The following is a 22,087-nucleotide window of genomic DNA, read 5'->3' on the forward strand; positions in this document are numbered from 1 at the left end:
CTGCATATGCAGCCATACTATTTTTAGTCATTGAGAGTATTAGAGAATACCCACCGATTCTTGCCTCCCTTTGCGCATGGAAATTGCTCTACGTCAGTTTAATGGTTGCCTTTGTCCTGCACAGACAGTAAAGCTATTGTAGATGGGAATGTGAAGCTGATTCTGGGTCTCGTCTGGACGCTCATTCTACATTATTCGATCTCCATGCCCATGTGGGATGATGAGGATGATGAAGAGGTTAAGAAGCTCACTCCCAAACAAAGACTACTGGGCTGGATTCAGAATAAGGTTCCACAGCTTCCTATTCACAATTTCAACAAAGACTGGCGGGATGGCAAGGCCCTTGGTGCTCTGGTGGACAACTGTGCCCCTGGTAAGTAAACATCCGGTGTATCTGTTAGCTTGGTTGTCATCTGACTCCAGACGGTTGTGGTTTGGTAGGGAAGTTGCTATGTAACTCAACCCATTAGTATGTAGTGTAAAAGTATTGTTTTACTGTCACTAAGAGGAGAAGTTTTGAGTTCATATAATGACTTTTATTCATGTACTGGGTCAAATGTCAATTTACAAAGATTTTAAGGGTTGGCTAATTCATATTAAATTGTGCACCAGTGACAGATAGGTTTAGGAGGTAGGCTTCAGTATAGCCCCCTTGTCAAATGAGAGACTCACATGGATATATAATGAAGAGAGGGATAGTGACCTAAAGTGTTTACTTCAGTGCAGCTGATATGAAACAGTTCTCGTGAGACAGTCGTGACCATACAGGGTGCTATACTGGCTGTACACTGTGTTCATTTTTATTTACGTTATATTGTCGCTCTTTCAAACAATTTAGGTTAACAATCTTTAAACAGCAGACCGGGTTAATAGAGGCCTGAAATCATAGTTAATTTTTAGAATAAGGCCCCTGTTTCAATTAAACAGATTTATTTACTTTTCCTACTTTTTATTTAAGATCGTGTACTCTATGTGGCCTGCTGTAAAACCTTACTGAAGACGACTTCTCAAGAAGTGAATTATTCACTCATATCATATTGTGATATTATTATCTTGTTGTGTTCAGGTCTTTGCCCTGACTGGCAAACATGGGACCCCAACCAGCCTGTTGAAAATGCCCGTGAAGCCATGCAGCAGGCTGATGACTGGCTCGGTGTACCACAGGTGAATATCCACTCAGCATTACAACCACACTTCTTCACCGAATGATAGTTTCATCCCCTACTTAAGTCTCAAGTTGGGAAGGTTGTGTCTGTGTGTGGATTTGTGTAAAATATTACAGTGGTTGACTGCTCCATTATACTTGTGGGTGAAGTGTGACATTCCCTGGATGGTGTAGCGTGTGTGTCATAAACTGTCAGGGCTGAATGCCCTGCTGACTGTTGAGAGGTATGTGGGAGGGGTCGGGCTCCTGCTAAATCCTGTCCTTGGTAAGTTAAGAGCCACCCTCAAACCTCAGCACTCTGTAGATAAATATAGCATCTGAATAAATCGCCACCACCCTGTGATGGTGGAGCAAATGTGATGGTGAAGAGAAAATGGTGGAGCTGGGAGTTCTTCTGAAATCTGTAGATCTTATGTTTTATTTCCCTATCTGGGATAACCATATGAGTTAATCTGTAGGTTACATTCTGAATATAGAATGTGGCATACATAAGCTATGAAAGGTTGACAAATGCACCATGGTTATTACTAAAACACAAAATTTACTTCTTACTCTTATACGATTTGTAATTCTTATAATAGCAACAAACATTTTTGTTAGGCTTGTACATTTATGGCTCATATTGAAAGTCACTGATGATACTGATAAATGCTACTGTATATGTGACCCTGGACAACAAAACCAGTCTTAAGGGTCAATTTTTCAAAATTGAGATTTTTACATCATCTGAAAGCTGAATAAATAAGCTTTCAATTGATGTATGGTTTGTACAAGTGATAGTATAATATTTGGCCAAGATACAACTATTTGAAAATCTGGAATCTGAGGGTGCAAAAAAAATCTAAATATTGAGAAAACCCCCCTTAAAATTGTCCAAATTAAGTCCTTAGCACAGCATATTACTCACAAAAATTGTTAATATATTTACGGCAGGAAATTTTCAAAATATCTTCATGGAACATGATCTTTACTTAATATCCTAATGATATTTGGCATAAAAGAAAATCAATCATTTTGACACGTCTTTTTGGCTTTTACTAAAAATGTCCCGTGCTACTTAAGACTGGTTTTGTGGTCCAGGGTCACATTGTCACGAGTGGGGGTGGTGGGTGAGACAACAGACAAGGATACACAGACAGAGGACCCAGATGCAGACAGCGGGTAAGGGGTTAACATGGACGTTTAATAAAATAAAACACAAAATAAAGACCCACGTGGGGGTAAACAGAGGGAACAAGAACAAGACTAACTAAACTGACAAGACTAGACTAATAACATATCACATGACTACAAAATAAACCAGACTAACTAAAAGACAGGAACTCAGCAACTCACCCACACGACAAACGCAACACAGTGTAATGACCCGACACAAGACAGAGAACACAGGGGCATTAAATAAAGGGACAAATCAAAGGGGAACAGGTGTGGGGCATGAACTAATAAACAACCAATAACGAGAGATACAAAAGGGCGGGAACAGAGACGCCACACCGGAGAGAGGGAGTATATGGAATGCCAAAACTGTCTCTCTCCACATAAAACAAGAGGTTCTGTCATGGCTCTGCCACAAGATCAAGAAAAGCAAGACAAGATGGGGCAGAACCATGACACACATATAATGTACCTCAGTTTAACTTCACCTGCTGGTAAATGTTGTTATATTGTCATTTTTTTCTCTTTTGTTGTAGCTTTAAGAAGAAGACACGAGAAACTGTCCTCCTTTTCAATGTTATTATTATTATGCTTCTTGTCTACATTTTAAATATGCATGCATAACTTATTATTTTGAAAAAAAGGTATTTTTTAAACATTGGTTAGACGGTAGTACTTAACTTTTCATCTAACATGAAATGAATCTTTGATCTGTAGGTGATAGCTCCAGAGGAAATTGTGGATCCAGACGTGGATGAGCATTCTGTGATGACGTACCTCTCTCAATTTCCTAAAGCCAAACTGAAGCCTGGAGCTCCTCTCAAGCCCAAGCAGCTCTACCCCAAAAAGGCCAAGGCCTATGGACCCGGTGAGAAAACTAGAGTTCAGACACAAAGACCCCACAAGTGTGCTTTGTTCGAATACATTTGACATTCAAGTGTCAACATTAATACATCACGAAAACTATTGACCTTAAAAATCATACTTTTTTGTTTTCAGGTATTGAGCCTCAGGGAAACATGGTTTTAAAGCCGGCTGTGTTCACTGTGGAAACACTGGAGGCAGGACTTGGTGAAGTGATCGTGTATGTAGAGGACCCAGAGGGTCACACTGAGGAGGTGAGGGCCAGGGTGATGATGCTTCTGTAACATTTTGTACATGTAAAGCAAACATAAGCAGATTTGTTGAATATCCTGTTAAAATCCACGTTTAACTTTGTTAGGCTAAAGTTGTTGCCAACAATGACAAGAAAAGGACATTCTCTGTCACATACGTGCCCAAAGTAGAGGGTCAGCACAAGGTACTTCCTAGAATAAGAACACATGATGCACAATGTTTATTTTGTTAGGAATATTGTGAGTGTTTTACCTGTTTCCTGTAGTTGAAATGTTTTTTTTTTGTCCACCACAGGTAAAAGTGCTCTTCGCTGGACAGGACATTGAGAAGAGCCCCTTCATGGTAAATGTGGCAAAAGCTATGGGTGATTCTAGCAAGGTTCAGGCACGAGGTCCTGGTCTGGAGCCAGTTGGCAACGTGGCCAATAAGCCTACATATTTTGACATCTATACAGCAGGTGAGAATAAAATTAAAGCTGTATTTAAGAAGTCATTTTTCATTCAAGACGGTCTACTCACAGTTCTGTTGAATTCCAGGTGCTGGGGCTGGAGACGTTAGCGTGGTCATCGTTGATCCTCAGAATAAAAACAACACTGTGGAAGTTATTCTAGAAAACAAAGGTGATAACATCTATCGTTGCACATACAAGCCTGTACAGGAGGGACCGCACATTATCCATATGAGCTTCGCCGGGCAGCCGATACCCAACAGCCCCTTTAAAGTAAACATCTCTGAGGGTGAGTAACTGTTTATCGCTCTTTATTTACTCAAGTCTCTGTCGGTCTCCACTATGAATTCTTTTAAAATATGGCGCCCATATTGATACAGTGGGCAAAAGTCAAAGAAACCCCTCCCACCCAAAAACACACCTGCTTATTTTTGTAGCCCACCTGAAACCCTCTGCTGGGGCTCCAGTCCAAATACTTCCACCTAAAAAGAAAGGTGCACCGTCGTTCAGATTAGGTTTTGTGTGCGCCTCTGGTCTTTACCTTTTTATCTGTTATCACGAGCTTGCTTGTTGCAGCTTATTGCATTGACGAAATACAGTAGGAAAGAAGCTACAGTAGACAAAAGTTATGGCGTGTGTTAAGTGTGTGTATAAGAGGAGCATAGAATGGCAGAGACTGACTTTTAGAGAGTGACTGAAATTCAGTCATGTTTATGAGACACAGGATATTTTATTTGTCCTTTATTTGACCTTTTATTTGTTGATACTTTATTTGATCTTCATGTAAATTGTGTCCTTTGAAAATTTCAGGTTTTGCTCTGCAACGCTGCTTATGAGAAACTCGGCATATTGCCTTTTCCTACACTATGTTACTAACAGCGCATTGGTATGTGTATTTGAACTAGGTGAAATTTATTGTATCCATTTATTTCTATTTCCATTCCCCTATCAGCCAGCAATGCCAATGCTTGTCGGGCCACCGGCCGAGGACTGCAGCTTAAAGGTGTTCGGACTAAGGAGGTGGCGGACTTTACTGTTTTTACCAAAGGAGCAGGACCTGGAGAGTTGAAGGTCTCCGTGAAAAGCCCAGGTAAGTCTGTCTTCCTTAGTCTCTGTGAACAATTATCAATAAGATTCTGTTAAGAAATGCAGCCGGCACATATAATGCATGTTTTCAGGTGGAGCCGAGGTACCTGTCAAGGTGCGTGATGTCGATGATGGAGTGTACAAATGTGACTATTGTCCTGTTCACCCTGGAAAATATCAAGTAAACATCACATGGGGTGGCCAACCTATCCCACGCAGGTAAAAGCTAGTAGTACAACCTGGAAAACTACTGTTATGACACCTATAATTTTTTCATTCTCAGAACTATTTTAAAATGTGTTTGCTGTAGCCCGTTTGAAGTGGAGGTTAGTGCAGAGGCTGGACCACAGAAAGTGCGGGCTTGGGGTCCCGGCTTGGAGACTGGAATGGTTGGCAAGTCTGCTGATTTTGTGGTTGAGGCTATTGGTACAGAGGTGGGAACTTTAGGTAGGTCATTCTAGATAGGATTTTTTTATGAAAGAGGTACGAAAGATGACTTATATTTGCATTCTATACCTTTTTCTTAAGGGTTTTCTATTGAGGGCCCCTCTCAAGCTAAGATTGAGTGTGATGATAAGGGTGATGGCTCCTGTGATGTGCGATACTGGCCCACTGAACCCGGTGAATATGCAGTGCACGTCATCTGTGACGATGAAGATATCAAACACAGCCCATTCATTGCCCACATACTCCCAGCAGCCAATGACGTCTTTCCTGAGAAGGTGATGAACCCATAGAAACACTATTAAGGGAAAGCTTCTTTAGTTTCAACAGTTTTTCTGTGAATGGCAGTCTTGTTGATTTTTTGGGATCTTATGTTTAGGTCAAAGCCTTTGGGCCAGGCCTGGATCCCTCTGGAGTTATTGTCAACAAACCAACTCAATTCATAGTTGATGCCCGGGAAGCCGGCAAGGGTAGTCTGAAGATCTATGCTCAGGTGAGTATATGTGAAATAGTTACAGTTAGTCAGGTAGTTCTATTTTAGGGTTGTATGTTTGTTTAAAGATGGTGTCAAGTAATTACACAGTAAATACACAGTATGCACATGTAGAACAGGACTGCAAAACAAAGTGCTTATTGTTCAGCTAACTTGTCATATGGTTACTAATGTTGGCTTTCCTCCAGGATGCTGAAGGCTGTGTCATTGACATCAAGATTACTGACAAAGGGGATGGAACTTTTGTTTGCATGTATGTACCAACCAAGCCAGTGAAACACACTATCATAATTACATGGAGGGAGGTCAACATATCCAACAGCCCCTTCAGAGTGAGTAATACAGTGTCACTCATTCCAGCATGCCATCTTAAAGCTATCATTGTCATTGTCTTCAAGATTGTTGCTTGTAGTTTGCATGTATTTGTTGATTCGTGTAAATGATCACTTCAAATTTCAAAAAAACTTTCTAGGTCCTTGTTGGTGAAGGCTGTCACCCTGACAAAGTGAAGGTTTATGGACCAGGGGTTGAGAAAACTGGCCTAAAGTCTAATGAACCTACCTATTTCACTGTTGACTGCATCGAAGCTGGCCAAGGTTTGTCGACAGAGATTCCTAAAGGTTTTTATATTCTTTAGCCTTTGTTTGGTTAACCATTGTGAATCACTGTCCTAGGTGATGTCAGCATTGGAATCAAATGTGCCCCGGGTGTAGTGGGTCCAGCAGAGGCAGATATAGATTTTGACATCATTAAAAATGACAATGACACCTTTACTGTCAAGTACACACCCCCTGGCCCTGGCCGATACACCATAATGGTGGTTTTTGCAGATCAGGTAGAACAACACATGCATAAAAGCATGTCTAGATATCCTTTTTATAAATCTAAAATGCATTCCATTATTTTTAGACCTAAGAACACCTTTAAAGCTAACAATGCTATAGAAAAAAAACTGTTTCTTAATCTTAATCATGTTTGCTGTTTGACAGGAAATCGCAAGCAGTCCGTTCAAGGTTAAAGTGGATCCATCTCATGATGCTGGTAAAGTCAGAGCTGAGGGACCTGGGCTGAACAAGACGGGTAAGTTTATTTCATGTACCTGAAATAAAACCCTTCTGGGAAACCAGTTTTAAGTTATAACTGAGACAGTTATGTAATTGACTTACAGGTGTTCAAGTGGACATCCCAATCCATTTCACCATCTACACCAAGGGGGCCGGAAAGGCTAAACCAGAGGTGCAGTTTAAAACCTCTGTCAAAGGAGATGCTGTTAAAGACTTTGAAATTATTGATAATCATGACTACTCCTACACAGTGAAGTACACTGCTCTTCACCAGGTCTGGACCTCTACTGTCCTTCATTTAGTATTGGATTAAACATTAACATAAATTAAATCGCAAGTGTTAATTCTGGCCTATTCTGTGCATATTTAGGGTGAAATGGCCATCATGGTCACACATGGAGGAGATCCTATTCCCAAAAGCCCTTTCAATATCACAGTCGCACCTCCTTTGGATCTCGGTAAAGTCAAAGTTCAAGGACTCAATGAAAGTAAGCATTTTAACGCACAGTTGAACCTTGGGTTTATTTCTATTTACTTACTAAACCAATTCTATGCCCTCAACATAAATATACGTTTTACAGAAGTGGAAGTTGGGAAGGACCAGGAGTTTATCATCAACTCTAAAGGAGCAGGTGGACAGGGGAAGTTAAATATAAACATAACCTCACCCTCTGGTCGAGTAATACCTTGCAAAGTAGAATCGGACAAGACCAAAGAGTCCACCTGCGTGAAGTACATCCCACCTGAAGAGGGTCTTTACAAGGTGGACATTAGCTATGACGGGAACCCTGTTCCAGGAAGTCCCTTCGCTGTGGAGGGGCTGATGCCTGCAGACCCTACAAAGGTAAAACTGCAGCTGTCTGACTATACTTGATTTTGTAAAATTAATGTATGGAATCTGTAAATTAATGTTACTGTGTTTTTCCACTAGGTGCGTGCATATGGGCCAGGACTTAAGGGTGGTATTGTGGGTCAGCCTGCACTGTTTACTATAGAAACCAAGGGAGCAGGTGCTGGTGGACTGGGTCTGACATTGGAAGGCCCCTGCGAGGCTAAGATCGAGTGTCAAGACGATGGTGACGGCACCTGCTCTGTTACCTACCTGCCTACAGAAGCCGGGGACTACAACATCAATATTTTGTTCGGAGAAGCTCATATCACTGGCTCTCCTTTCAAAGCTGTTGTCAAGTCAGCTCTGGATGCAAGTAAGGTTATAGTAAGTGGCCCAGGACTGGAGAGGGCTAAAGCCGGAGAAGTAGCCACCTTCACAGTGGACTGCAGCAGGGCTGGAGAGGCTGAACTCACTATAGAGATTGTGTCAGATGCAGGTGCTCAAGCTGAGGTTTGCATACAAAAGAACAATGATGGAAACTTTTCTGTCACCTACACCCCACTCTTTCATGGGATGCACACCATCACCATTAAATATGGAGGTCAGCAAGTACCCAAGAGCCCCATACATGTTCAGGTGGAACCATCTGTGGACACAAGTGGGATTAAAGTGTATGGACCGGGAGTTGAGCACAGAGGTGAGATTTCACAATTATTTATTTAGCAGATGCTTATATATCCAAACTGACATTCAAAACTATATGTTTTATCAGTATGTGAGCTCCCTGGGAAACGAAACTACAACCTTTGGGCTTCTAACACTATGGCTCAACTAAATAAGATAAACAATAAAAAACTCAATATTTTCATCTTAGCTTTTTAACTTCAAACTATGCTACTTAATTTTCTTTTTTTTTGTGTGTGTAAATCAAGGGGTTCTTAGGGAGGTGACTACACACTTTATTGTGGATGCCAGGGCCCAGACTAAGACCAAAGGAAATCACATCAAGATCCGCATCATCAATCCATCTGGCACAAACACAGACACACATATCACCGATAAGGGTGATGGCACCTATAGAGTGGAATACACTGCTTTTGAGGACGGTATGCCATAACTACACTGTTGAATGAATATGTTTAGACAAGAAATGCAAGTGAATGGCCCCTTAAAGGTTGTAAGAAACTTAAATACTGCAAACTTTGAATTACTAATATAATCTGTTAACTGTTGGTGGAGAGGACTAAACATTTTTTGGAAAGATCTATGTACTGTATGTTTTATGTACTTACTGTATAGTTTTCATGGCTTAGAGGTACTGAATGAGAACATGTGACAGATCTAGGGAGCATTTAAATAGGACATGCATTGTAAAAAGTAGTAATGAAAAGTTTGTCCAACTAGGACCTTCTGCACAGTTGGCAATGCGTACAGCTTGTTGTCATGATATACCAGGCGACAGACTCAATTGCGGGGAAACAGAATTGTATTAACAAGGTAGATAGACAAGACAGTCAATAGGCACCACCAGTAGCACAGAGATCGGTGGGGAGAGTCCACCCGCTGAACAGCAGACACCCTCGTACGACAGAACTAGAATCCCAGAAGTCCTGGAGCGGGGAGAATGCTCGACCCGAAGATGCTCAGAGAAAGGGAGAACTGCTTCCGCAGAGATTCCGAGGCGGGGAGAATACTCGACCCGGCAACACACAAGGTGAAGGTGTACAATTCAATAGTCCAACCCCATCCGGGGAATTCCAGTGTCTGGATGGAAAGTCTGGTGATGCTGAGTGAGCAAGTCCGGGACGCCAACGTGTACTGAGGAGAGGGCAGAGAAAATAAACCAGAGCAGTCAAAACAAAACTGAGAAGGGTACTAGAGGGGAAGCAAGACTTGGCTAAGGCTAGGATAGACTAAAGAGAACTGCAAAAAATAGCAAAGGCTATAACTGAATCTAAAACTGAGACTAGATATAAAATACTAGGTATTCAGGAGAAGGGCTGTAACATACACAGGTTAAACACACATATGTAACGTACAACAATCTGACACAGGCCAGTAGAACAGAAGGGAATATAAAGGGTAGGAAATCAAAACCCAAACGAGAAACAGACCGGGAGAGAGAGAAGACAACGAGTAACGCAAGGTGAAAGTTATGAAGCAAACGAGAGACAGGAGTGGAGAGAGATGAAACACTGATTAGACAGGTGAGGAGACTGAAACAATAACGAGGAGACAACAGGGTAAAGAGGGGGCGGGGTCACACCACAATCACAAGACGCATGGTAGGCTGTAACCAGACCATGTGTTCAAAAGAAACAAAACATCTACACAAGAGAAGAAACAAAAACATCAACACAAGAGAGGAAACAAAGACACACTAAACAGGAACCCTGACAGCTTGTATTAATATTAGCGACAGCTGCAGTTCCCTTTAAAACCTGAGCCTATTATAAACACTCACAGGCTAACTATACAATCCATATGCCATCAAAAGTTTTTCAAAATCATAAAATTGAAAGCATCTAACACTACCTGAACAAAAGATCTGATCAGCTTTTGAAACTGAATGCTTCATATGAACTAAAATCTTTGCATTGCGTAGGTTTGCATCTGATCGAGGTCTTTTATGATGACGTTGCTGTTCCCAAGAGCCCCTTTAGGGTGTCAGTTGTAGAAGGCTGTGACCCGACACGGGTTCGTGCTTATGGTCCAGGCCTAGAAGGTGGCCTAGTGGACAAACCCAACTGCTTTACAGTGGAGACAAGGTATGGACTCATTATTGATATAATATGTCTGAGTGTCTGAAAGGAAACTGCTATGTTTGGTTTGAAGCTGCATGAGTTTTGGGTAGAGTATATATAATGGTACATCCATCCATCATCATCTTCAGGGGTGCTGGAACAGGTGGTTTAGGCTTGACCATTGAAGGAGCCTCAGAAGCCAAAATGTTCTGTAAGGACAACAAAGATGGTAGTTGCAGCGTTGAATATGTTCCTTTCACACCTGGAGACTATGATGTTAACATTACTTATGGAGGACAGCCAATACTAGGTATAACATCATTGACATATTTTTCTGCATTACAGTACCTGTTATAATATTTTTATTTTAGGTCACATAGATATCCTCTCAACTCTATAGTTCTACAGCTGCAGTGTTTTACTGATGCTGTTTTCAGGCAGTCCATTCCGCGTGCCGGTGAAAGATGTGGTAGACGTCAGTAAGGTGAAGTGCTCGGGTCCTGGACTTGCTAACAGGGTGACTGCCCATGTTCCACAGACGTGCAGTGTAGACAGCACCAAGGCAGGACTGGCTCCATTAGAGGTTCAGCTGTATGGCCCAACAGGTGATCTCACCCAGTCCTCTACAAAAATGATCTCCATCAATCTAACATGCTACATTAAATAATCTGTTGTGTATAAAATGTTAGCGTTTCTGCAGAAGATTTGCTTTTCTGACCTCTGGCCGGTGGTGATGTCATTTTTCTGTCTTACAGGGGCTCTGGAGCCTGTTGTTGTTAAAAACAACCGTAATGGAACACATACTGTCAACTACACCCCTGCACAGGAGGGACCATACACTGTGTCGGTGAAATACGCCAGCCAAGAAGTACCTGGGAGGTGAGATCATAGACAGGGCCAGAGCTCACACCAACTTATAGAAATGTTCAAGTTTGTCTCACCAACCTTTTTGGGAAATCAGTATATGATATAAAGCTTTTGACCTCTATCCAATGAAAACTCAACTCAACTCAACTTTATTTATATAGCGCTTTTACAATTTTCATTGTTACAAAGCAGCTGTACATGAGACATATTGACTATAAGCAAAATAATTAAAGTTGTACCTGCAAAAACAAGAAAAGGTTGAAAACACAGAAGACAGACATACCCACACACAAAACACTCCACACACACAACACGCACCCACACACACAGACACAGAGACACACACACACACACACACACACACACACACACGTACGTACACAGACAAGTACGCACACACACACACGCTCAGTGAGAGCACACATTTAGGATAAAGGAGAGAGAAGCACAGGTCAAATATAACAGATAATAAATTCCTATATGCAATATTAATTAAGTAAAACTTTAAAATTCTAAAGCAGCCCCCCCGGCCAGGCAGATAGTGCAAAAACAGTATGCAAACGGTGGCGAGGAACCCAAAACTCTAATCGAGAAAAAAAACCTCAGGAGAACCCAGGCCCAACCAGGGGATTCCAGTTCCCCTCTGGCAAAAGCTGCTGCCTCTGCACAAGCTCCAGAGAACTTGCACAACAAGGCTAAATAAAATAAATAAACTTAATAATAAAATAAATTATAGTTTAAGATTATCATTAATAATCTAATAGCATTTGAAATTTTGTGGTGAAGACATGTCAAGAGACCGCGTCCTTCTTTATCCAGCTCTATCATCTCAGCTCTTGTCAGGTCCCCACTTCCCATTCTCCGCTCTACCATCAGGTCAGGCCATGAACTGCATCCTGCTCGCTGTGGTAACCTTGGAACAATGAGACAAGACTGGCTGAGAGTAGAGTACTGTTCTGTACTCTTTGATGCAACAAGTACATCAGTTGTGTTTTTGGTTCCGGTTGATCTAACTAATGCAGCCTAAACCCTCTGAAGATTTATATTATGGAAGAGTAGTGTATGCAAGATTAAAAAGATGCGTCTTTAGTCTAGATTTAAACTGACAGAGTGTGTCTGCCTCCCGGACAGTGCAGGGAAGACTATTCCAAAGTTTAGGCGCTAGATAGGAAAAGGATCTACCACCTGCACTTGATTTTGAAATTCTAGGTATTACCAACTGACAGGACGCCTGAGAGCGTAATGCACGTGAAGGACTGTAATACAAAAGGAAACTGGCAGCCACATTGGTTCAGGCAGTGGATTGAACCAATGCTTAAGTAATAAACATTAATTTACTTTGCCTAGCGCTCATTTACCTGCCATTCAGCAGAGACATCTGGGAAAAATATGCAATTTTATAATATGTTCCCTTCATTTTTCATATTAGTCATATGCCCCCAATCATACAGGTGGATATTTCAGACTTAATGTGATATAAATTTAAATTCTCTTTAAAATTGTGGTTGTACACAGTCCGTTCAAAGTAAATTCAGCCCCCTCACATGATGCCAGTAAGGTGCGTGCCAGTGGTCCTGGTCTGGACACTAAAGGAGTGGCTGCTAGTATGCCAGTGGAGTTCACTATTGATGCTCGAGACGCAGGAAAAGGCCTTCTGACCGTCCAAATACTGGTAAGCTTTAACCACTTCTTTATGCGGACATATTATGAATAACGTGTTTGCTGTCGATTTAACCTTTTGTCAATTAAGGATCCAGAGGGAAAGCCGAAAAAAGCCAGCATCCATGACAACAGAGATGGGACCTACACTGTATCTTACTTTCCAGACATGACTGGCCGTTACACTATCACCATTAAGTATGGTGGAGATAACATCCCATACTCACCTTACAATGTCCACGCTGTTCCCATGGGTGATGCCAGCAAATGTCTGCTCACAGGTAGCGCCTCCATTTTCACACCACTTTTGTCGTGTCCCCATGCTCGTTTGTAACAAGTTGGCAGTGGTGGTCGATATTTATGAACTAATTTTTGTTTGCTTTTTTCATTTCCAGTGTCTATCGGAGGACATGGTGTTGGTAAGACATTATGAAACTTTACTCGTTTGTAATACCTCACACACTAATTTGTTTGTTTTTCTTAAGTTTTAAGCAATGCTATTATTTATCATGAACAGAAAGCCTTGGGCCCAACATTACAATGGCAGAAGAGACAGTCATCACTGTTGATGCTAAAGCTGCTGGGAAAGGGAAGGTAACATGTAAAGTGCTGACCCCTGATGGTGTGGAACTGGACATGGACGTTATAGAGAATCCTGACGGCACCTTCGACATCTACTACACTGCACCAGAGCCAGGCAAATATGTCATTACAATCCGCTTTGGAGGACAACACATTCCCAACAGCCCGTTTCAAGTCATGGTAAGGGATATTATTGAACAACTGTGTTGAACTGTGTATGAAAGCCATGATAATACTATTAATATTGACCTTACTAAAGACATCAGCTTTTAAATGTATTGTCTGAATTGTTTCTTCGTTCTTTTTTCATCTTGTCTCAGGCTACAGATCAGCCTGTTAAACCGAGGGACGACACAAAGCCTATGTTCCAGCCCCTAAACTTAGTTATTCCTTTTACTGTCCAGCAGGGAGAGCTTAGTGGTAACACATTGCATCATCTCATTTAATTTCTAATTCTATTATTTTTCTAATTCTTTTACAACAAAAACATTTGTTACATGTTCTGGTTGTTTTATTTGCAGGAGAAGTGCGTATGCCTTCTGGTAAGACATCCCGTCCCTTCATCAGAGACAATAAAGACGGAATGGTCACAGTGCAGTATCAGCCCACAGAGAAGGGTCTGCATGAAATGGATATAAAATACGATGGCAACCACATCCCAGGTTAGAAAGCTTTACACATGGTGTACACAACATGTTGCATCTTAAAGACTGACAATACAAATGCAGTTCAAAGGATCCCAATTCCAATGTAATTCTATCCCCAGGAAGTCCTTTGCAGTTTTTTGTCGATGTAATGAACAGTGGAATGGTGACAGCTTATGGACCTGGTCTGTGCCATGGGACAGTGAACAAACTAGCCAGTTTTACTGTTGTTACCAAGAATGCCGGAGAAGGTACATAAGGGTGTTACTTTGAAGCAAATGTAAATACATTTCTATTCTATTTAAATATGCATCTAAATAGTTTGTATTCTTTTTACAGGTGGTTTGTCCCTTGCTGTAGAGGGTCCATCTAAAGCTGAGATTAGCTGCAAAGACAATAAAGATGGTACCTGTAGTGTGTCCTATTTGCCTACCACACCTGGTGACTACAACATCATTGTCAAGTTTGACAGCAGGCACATTAATGGCAGCCCCTTCACTGCTAAGATCACTGGTATGACAAGCAACAGTATCATGAAATTAAACTTTTGTTCAATGTGACTTTCTATATTTACCATATCTCACCGTTAATGTCCTTATGTAGGTGATGATTCACTCAGAAGATCTCAGCTGAACGTTGGCACGGCAGCAGACGTCTCGCTAAAGATTACAGAAACAGACCTGAGCTATCTGACAGCAAGCATCAAAGCTCCTTCAAGAAAGGAGGAACCCTGTCTACTGAAGAGATTGCCCAATCGACACATCGGTAACCAAAGAAGCCATGCATTGCCTTGTTTGTAGGTTAGATGTTGTTATTGAATAATCTTGGCATATTTTCTATCCTCGCCTCAACAGGTCTCTCCTTCACCCCAAAAGAAGTAGGAGAGCATGAGGTTAGCGTGAGAAAAAGTGGGAAACATGTGACCAACAGTCCCTTTAAGATTATGGTAGGTTCTTCTGAGATCGGGGAGGCCAGCAGGGTAAAGGCATTTGGCAAAGGCCTTGTTGAAGCTCACACATTTGAAGTAGCAGAATTCTTCGTGGACACTAGAAATGCTGGTACGTTCTTAAGTAAGACTTGTGAATCATATACTACACACATGGTTTAATTGCATACTAAATGTAATCTTCCTAATTGAAATGGTTTTTAAAGGATATGGAGGGCTTGGGTTGTCAATTGAGGGTTCAAGTAAAGTGGATATCAACTGTGAGGACGTGGAAGATGGAACGTGTAAAGTGACATACTGTCCAACTGAACCAGGAAACTACATAATCAACATCAAGTTTGCAGATAAACACATACCAGGTTAATCCCTCAGTGTTACTTTATGTTTACATTTATGCATTTGCTGGGCTCTTTTTAAGTTTAATCAGTATGTGTTCCCTGGACTTGAACACTGTTAACACCTTACCGATGAAATATTAATTTTTAAATGTACATTTTTTTATTTGCTTGTCCATCCTATAGGAAGTCCTTTCACAGTGAAGGTAACTGGAGAAGGACGGATGAAAGAGAGTATAACAAGGAAAAGACAAGCTGCATCTATTGCTTCAGTAGGCAGCACATGCGACCTCAACCTCAAAATTCCAGGTGAATTAAAAGAAATACCTGTAAATTATAAGATTGAAAAGTTTCAAAAACACCAGTTTCATTACAACTTCCATTTTCACATAGGAAATTGGTTCCAGATGGTGTCTGCACAGGAGCGTTTGACTCGCACCTTCACGCGCAGTAGCCACTCTTACACGCGTACAGAACGCACCGAAATCAGCAAGACTCACGGAGGTGAGACAAAACGAGAAGTACATGTGGAGGAGAGCACGCACGTCGGCAGAGACCCGTTTAGAGACGTATTTGATTCGTTTCTGGGAAGGGAGCGACTGGGTAGTTTTGGTGCAATGCGACAGGAAGGTAAAAATTAAGCATTATTCAAACGATTTATATATTTCATTCTCGTCACCACCTTTTATTTCATTGGTAGTCTATGACCCTTTTTAGGTGACACAGGGATTCAGGGTATGACAGCCCAGGTTACCAGCCCTAGTGGCAATGTAGCTGATGCAGAGCTCGTTGACAGTGGGGACAGTACATACCGAGTCCGTTTCGTACCTGCTGAAATGGGTCGTCACACCGTTAATGTCAAATACAGGGGCGAGCATGTTCCCGGAAGCCCCTTCCAGTTTACCGTTGGGCCCCTTGGAGAAGGAGGTGCCCACAAGGTCAGAGCTGGAGGTACAGGCCTTGAGAGAGCCGTCGCTGGAGTTCCTGGTACGTTTAAATACATTTACAATTACATTTAGTAATTCAGCATACGCTTTCATCCTAAGATAGGAACATCACATGAAATTTACCATACACAAGCTTATAATATCTGAAGTCTGTAGTCAAGTAAACGACATTAGTTCAGGAGAAGGAATGCAACTTCTTGTTCATTATTATATGACAGCTGAATTCAGTATTTGGACAAGAGAGGCTGGAGCCGGCGGTTTGTCCATTGCTGTGGAGGGTCCAAGCAAAGCTGAAATCTCTTTTGAAGATAGAAAAGATGGATCCTGCGGGGTTATTTACATAGTGCAAGAGCCAGGTACTGTTTATGAGGAGCATGCATGGATTTAAAATACTCTCAGATGACAAAACCAGTTCAAATCATTGTATTCCCATTCTCCATTTCTCCTCTCAGGTGACTATGAAGTTTCCATCAAGTTCAATAATGAACAGATACCAGACAGCCCGTTCATCGTTCCAGTGGCAAAACTGTCTGATGATGCACGTCGACTTACTGTTACAAGTCTTCAGGTGAGAATAGCCTTACAAAAGAATGAAATAAGAAAATACAGACAGGAACAAGTCTCTACCTAAACATCTTAAAGGTCTATTGCCCTGCCGCAGTCACTTTTGGCTTGCTCACCCAAAGCTTTGAAATGCTATGCCATGAAGCCGCTTCATATATAACGGTTTTGTAAAAAGAGTTATCCAAAAAAAAGGACTTGACAGCCAAGAACAAACTTCATACATGTGTAGTGAGCACAGGTTAGTAAGTAGAACAACATATGAAGGCTTGCCAGAACATCTCTCATTTGGGTCATTGCTTACTGAGTTATGTTTGCCTTTGAACTGCAACTGGACTCCATCGTTGTACTTTTGTCCAGGGTCATATTTTTATAGTGCTGAGCAGGAATTAAGTGTTCTTTAGAGCACCCGGGCCAAAGGCATCACTAGATTCTTTTAACTGGGGCACAAGTAAATTCTGCAGCCCCCCAATAAATTCTTACTGATGAGTCCTTGTCTAATGAGGCAGTCAGAACTAGTATATTAAATATTTTATACTAGTTAACTTAATTTTTAAGGTCAGATTTGTTGAATGGATCAATCAAACAGGTTAGAAAAATGGTCTGAATTGCTTTGTGATTCACTCTGATGAAATCAAACAGCTCACTCACAAACGCAATCATTTGAGATCAGAGCATTTTCTCACTCCAATAAACAGATAACAAAAGGAAGACAATCCATTGAAGCTTTCTTTGACAACCGGCTCTGTCTTAACTGAATTATTGCTGTGTTGTTGTATACCTTTTGAATGGTCAATTGTGTTTTTCATGTTGGCTTGAATGCATCAGTTCAAAAATCCCATTTCTCTTTCAGGAGAAGGATTTGAAGGTGAATCAAGAAGCCTCATTTGCTGTTCAGAGGAACGGGGCGAGAGGTGTAATAGATGCTAAAGTTCACGCCCCCTCTGGTGTGGGAGAGGAGTGTTACGTCACTGAACTGGACAGTGGTAAGTTATTGTCAAATTAAATACATACAAGTAAATGTTAAATGAAATTCAATTAAAACTACTTTGTTTTTTTGTCAATGTAATGATATACTGTATGGGTGAAATGGAATTAGGGATAGACCACATATTTTCTCTTCCTTTTTGTAGACAAGAATGCAATTCGGTTCATTCCACGTGAGAATGGTGTTCATTCGATTGATGTGAAGTTCAATGGAAGCCACATCCCAGGTAGCCCGTTCAGAGTTCGTGTTGGTGAAGCAGAAAATCTTGGCGATCCTGGCATGGTGTCCGCCTATGGTACAGGACTTGAGGGTGGTCGCACAGGTATGGGTCCACTATAATATAGTGATTATAGAAATTTCTGATGTAATTATTAGTGTCATTGCTGGAAATGGTCGAGATTCACTGGGGGGTACTCCAGAAAACCACTCTCGCCCTATTTCCAGCCCCGCCTTTAACACTGGATCCATGTGTTCTTTTTGTTTTGTAGGGATCGCCTCTGAGTTTGTTGTCAACACATGCAAGGCTGGATCAGGGGCATTATCAGTTACTATTGATGGCCCCTCAAAGGCCAAAATGGACTGTACAGAGTGCCCAGAGGGTTACAGAGTCTCTTATACACCTTATGCACCAGGCAACTATCTTATATCCATCAAGTATGGTGGGCCACAGCACATTGTTGGTAGTCCATTTAAAGCAAAGGTGACAGGTAAGATGTACACAAATTCCTTTTTTCATGCTTGCTCTTTTTCATTTTAATAAAGACATCAGATTACGGAAACCTAAAGTTTAGGAAATGATATTTGCATTGAGTGTTTAAGAGTAAAGGCACGTTTACAACAAGGCCAATAACTATAAAGTAAAAAAAATGTTGTTGATTTAAGTCTTTATATTAACAAGTAGAGTATATTATTGTTGGGATCTCTTTCAGAGCGATTTTGGTTGCACTTTATTTTACACTACGTGTACCTACAGTGTACTTGTAATTTAAGGTGTACTGGGTAATTTAAAGTAACTACATGGGATAAGGTTAGGTTTAGGGGTAGGTTCAGGTTTAGTACCTAGTTATTACCCAGTTATAATATTTACTATAACAAGTACACAGTATGTACATGGGAAACAGGACTGTAAAATAAAGTGCTACCGCAATTTTTTATGAACACTAAAACATTGACAGCCAATCAAAATCCATCTGAATTTAAAGTGCAGTGTGCAAGCTTTGAATAAACATGTCATTATCATAAATTGGTGTTGACACTCTTATAGTTAGCATTATTGTTATATATCTTTATAGTTATAATTATTGATGTGAATGTGCTTTTTTTGCATTGAACAAACTCACCTCATTTAATATTTCTGTTTTCTGCTTAAGGTATACGTCTGTCCGGGGGTCACAGTCTACATGAAACTTCATCAGTCATTGTGGAGACTGTTACCAAAACCTCTAAGATGGCTGGAGCTTACAGCTCTTTGTCCAGCTCCAAATCAACATCAGATGCCAGTAAGGTTGTGTGTCATGGTCCTGGCCTCTCCAAAGCATCCGTGGGTCAGAAGAACAACTTCTCCGTTGACTGTAGTAAAGCAGGTAAAATAAAACATAATTAATGTAAAATCACCAAACACAGAATTACATAGAAAAACACATTGTTTTTAGAGGATAAATACAATATGTAAATGATTTGTTTTCAGGTACAAATATGCTGATGGTTGGTGTTCATGGTCCCATAACTCCATGTGAAGACGTGTCTGTTAAGCATATGGGAAACAAGCTATACAATGTGACCTACACAGTCAAAGAAAAAGGAAACTATGTAGTGATTGTTAAATGGGGGGATGAAACTGTACCAGGAACTCCTTTCAATGTAACTGTTCCTTAAAAACCCAAACCTCCAGATTTCCTAATCAAAAGAATAAAGAATAGATTATAGATTTAATGCAGGGAAATGTAGACTTTAACCAGACATTTATATTATCTTTTCACTCTGGGAGAAAAGCTTTTTTTGTTGACAAATACACTCGTTAGAAGCTGCTGTTCTACTTTTAATGCTAACCTGTTTGGCGCAAATGCATTTTAATGCTCTTCTTGATGCCACAATGTACCTTTTATTAATCATTAAAAGAGTGAAGATTGATAAAAACACGAACAAAGGTAACTAAACCTGAAAATTACGTAAATTAAATTGGTATGCTGTCACTGAAAGCTTGACCAAAAGAGATGTGCGAATATGCAGAGGAATGTTTATTTCTTAAAGGTACTTTTGTTGGTTAGGGTACATCACAACTGTATGGTATTGTGTACAGATGTATCCAGCGCTTTTATATGCTTTATAGAATGTAATTTTGTAATCTTAACCATATGTTTGATAAGTGTTTTAAAAACCTAAATAAAGACTAAACCAAAATAAATGTTATAAACAATGTAATTCCTTATTGACTAGGTTTGTATTCCCTACAGTATAATATATACACACACACATACAGTGAAACCAAAAATTATTCATACACCAGCTGTAATTTTTGATATTTTTTACTAGTGGGTGCAGGATAATGAAGTTCATTAATGTATGTGAGGACATTCATTAATGTATGTGAGGACATATGATTCCCCAAAATTCTTCATACAGTGGACTACCAATAAAATCTATAAAAATTTGGGAACAAATTATTAGCTTTAATAGATAAACAGAAACAAACACAGGAGACTCTCAACCAAACATCACATCATCAAAACCGGACATTGAACTGAGGAAAACATAAGGCTTAAATACACAAGGGGAACACAATCGGTGAGAACAGAAACGGGTGTGGAGCAATTAACAACTATGGAAACTAATGAGGGAACACAGGCAAAATAAGAATACAGAAAACAAAACCAAACAGACTAAAACTGTCACAGTATACTGTACCGTTCTTGCAGAATACTAATAAAAAAATGAAAAAGAAAATCTGTGCCTCATTCAGAAAAAGTGCTGACAGCAGACTGATAGTTGGAGGAGAGAAGTTACAACATGTTCCGTCAAAGCCGTTAAACTGACATTATCAGAGAAGTATCTCCACTTCACTTGAGCAAAATTCAGATTTTGATGAAAGATTAATTCCAAATAAACAAACCGGAAATGCAAATTATGCCTTTATTTTTATAGTGTTTATTTACATTTTAATGTTTTTCTTTTTAATTTATAAAAGTTGCAATTTATGTAACCATGCTTGAGACAGTCACACCATAGGACAATTTGGAGATTTGGCTCAAAATAAAAAAAATCTAATAGAAAAGCAGTTTTTATAACAACAGTTATAGTCTATATATAACTGTGTTTTTTTGTGTAATAGAGACTATCTTGGCATGAATGTCCATCTGCACCGAGGGCAGCTGTTGGCTCTTTTCTGTTCATTCCAGCAGTCTGTGATACAATTACTGTTAGTAAGCCCGGTTCTCTGAAACATCGAGTAGAGAGATCCACCTATGTGAAGGGCATCCAATTTCACCAAGACTGGCTTTGACAGACAGGAGCGTGTGCCCTATGCCATGCATAAAGGAACCTGCATGCGCTACCTTTCCTTAGTGAGCATATTCACTTCTCATGCAGCAAGCAGGGCAAGCTTGGTGGATCTCTCCACTCGATGTTTCAGAGAACTGGGTAACTATTGTTCTCTTTCATCGTGTTGTGTTCAAGATTCACCTATGGGAGATATGAACATCTTCCCAGTTTCCCAATACACTCACAGCAAGGCTCTGAAAGCCAGAGGACGGTCACCTGGAAAGGCGGTGAATGACATGTCACAAAATAACAACCCACAGGGGCAGTGAGCAATCCCAGTAAATGTATGAATGACATGTGGCAAGATGCATACATAAACAAACCTGACAACGCACACGGATATGCAATTATGGTGCCAGGTGGAGAAATAAATAACATGCTATTGACATCTGTAAGCCGGGCTAGGTTACGAACAGCCCCCCCCAATTCAGAGTGAGCTACTGGGGTCCTAGTAACATCCAGCCGGTAGTATCT

General features: G+C 40.6%; 1 protein-coding gene across 1 annotated transcript in view; it reads left to right on the plus strand.

Annotated features, from left to right (window-relative positions):
* flnca (filamin C, gamma a (actin binding protein 280)) overlaps nt 1-20,499 on the plus strand; it is a 27,693-nt gene extending 7,194 nt beyond the window's left edge. Inside the window, exons 3-48 of the mRNA XM_057330219.1 lie at nt 125-373; nt 1,067-1,164; nt 3,038-3,188; nt 3,320-3,438; nt 3,543-3,620; nt 3,731-3,893; nt 3,973-4,173; nt 4,837-4,974; nt 5,063-5,189; nt 5,281-5,417; nt 5,499-5,692; nt 5,794-5,907; nt 6,096-6,239; nt 6,380-6,503; nt 6,582-6,742; nt 6,897-6,987; nt 7,076-7,245; nt 7,342-7,459; nt 7,553-7,815; nt 7,903-8,500; nt 8,736-8,909; nt 10,409-10,571; nt 10,697-10,857; nt 10,985-11,152; nt 11,303-11,426; nt 12,930-13,086; nt 13,165-13,354; nt 13,469-13,492; nt 13,591-13,835; nt 13,976-14,075; nt 14,177-14,317; nt 14,422-14,550; nt 14,639-14,812; nt 14,903-15,064; nt 15,154-15,357; nt 15,452-15,604; nt 15,767-15,889; nt 15,974-16,210; nt 16,298-16,567; nt 16,746-16,883; nt 16,980-17,095; nt 17,942-18,074; nt 18,222-18,398; nt 18,565-18,783; nt 19,447-19,659; nt 19,764-20,499. Coding sequence (XP_057186202.1) covers nt 125-373; nt 1,067-1,164; nt 3,038-3,188; nt 3,320-3,438; nt 3,543-3,620; nt 3,731-3,893; nt 3,973-4,173; nt 4,837-4,974; nt 5,063-5,189; nt 5,281-5,417; nt 5,499-5,692; nt 5,794-5,907; nt 6,096-6,239; nt 6,380-6,503; nt 6,582-6,742; nt 6,897-6,987; nt 7,076-7,245; nt 7,342-7,459; nt 7,553-7,815; nt 7,903-8,500; nt 8,736-8,909; nt 10,409-10,571; nt 10,697-10,857; nt 10,985-11,152; nt 11,303-11,426; nt 12,930-13,086; nt 13,165-13,354; nt 13,469-13,492; nt 13,591-13,835; nt 13,976-14,075; nt 14,177-14,317; nt 14,422-14,550; nt 14,639-14,812; nt 14,903-15,064; nt 15,154-15,357; nt 15,452-15,604; nt 15,767-15,889; nt 15,974-16,210; nt 16,298-16,567; nt 16,746-16,883; nt 16,980-17,095; nt 17,942-18,074; nt 18,222-18,398; nt 18,565-18,783; nt 19,447-19,659; nt 19,764-19,951 — 7,721 coding nt within the window. The 3' untranslated portion in view covers nt 19,952-20,499. The remainder of the gene's footprint in view (nt 1-124; nt 374-1,066; nt 1,165-3,037; nt 3,189-3,319; nt 3,439-3,542; nt 3,621-3,730; nt 3,894-3,972; nt 4,174-4,836; nt 4,975-5,062; nt 5,190-5,280; nt 5,418-5,498; nt 5,693-5,793; nt 5,908-6,095; nt 6,240-6,379; nt 6,504-6,581; nt 6,743-6,896; nt 6,988-7,075; nt 7,246-7,341; nt 7,460-7,552; nt 7,816-7,902; nt 8,501-8,735; nt 8,910-10,408; nt 10,572-10,696; nt 10,858-10,984; nt 11,153-11,302; nt 11,427-12,929; nt 13,087-13,164; nt 13,355-13,468; nt 13,493-13,590; nt 13,836-13,975; nt 14,076-14,176; nt 14,318-14,421; nt 14,551-14,638; nt 14,813-14,902; nt 15,065-15,153; nt 15,358-15,451; nt 15,605-15,766; nt 15,890-15,973; nt 16,211-16,297; nt 16,568-16,745; nt 16,884-16,979; nt 17,096-17,941; nt 18,075-18,221; nt 18,399-18,564; nt 18,784-19,446; nt 19,660-19,763) is intronic.
* Nucleotides 20,500-22,087: the final 1,588 nt, after the last annotated feature.

This window comes from Triplophysa rosa, linkage group LG3, assembly GCF_024868665.1.
Source record: "Triplophysa rosa linkage group LG3, Trosa_1v2, whole genome shotgun sequence".
NCBI lineage: Eukaryota > Metazoa > Chordata > Actinopteri > Cypriniformes > Nemacheilidae > Triplophysa > Triplophysa rosa.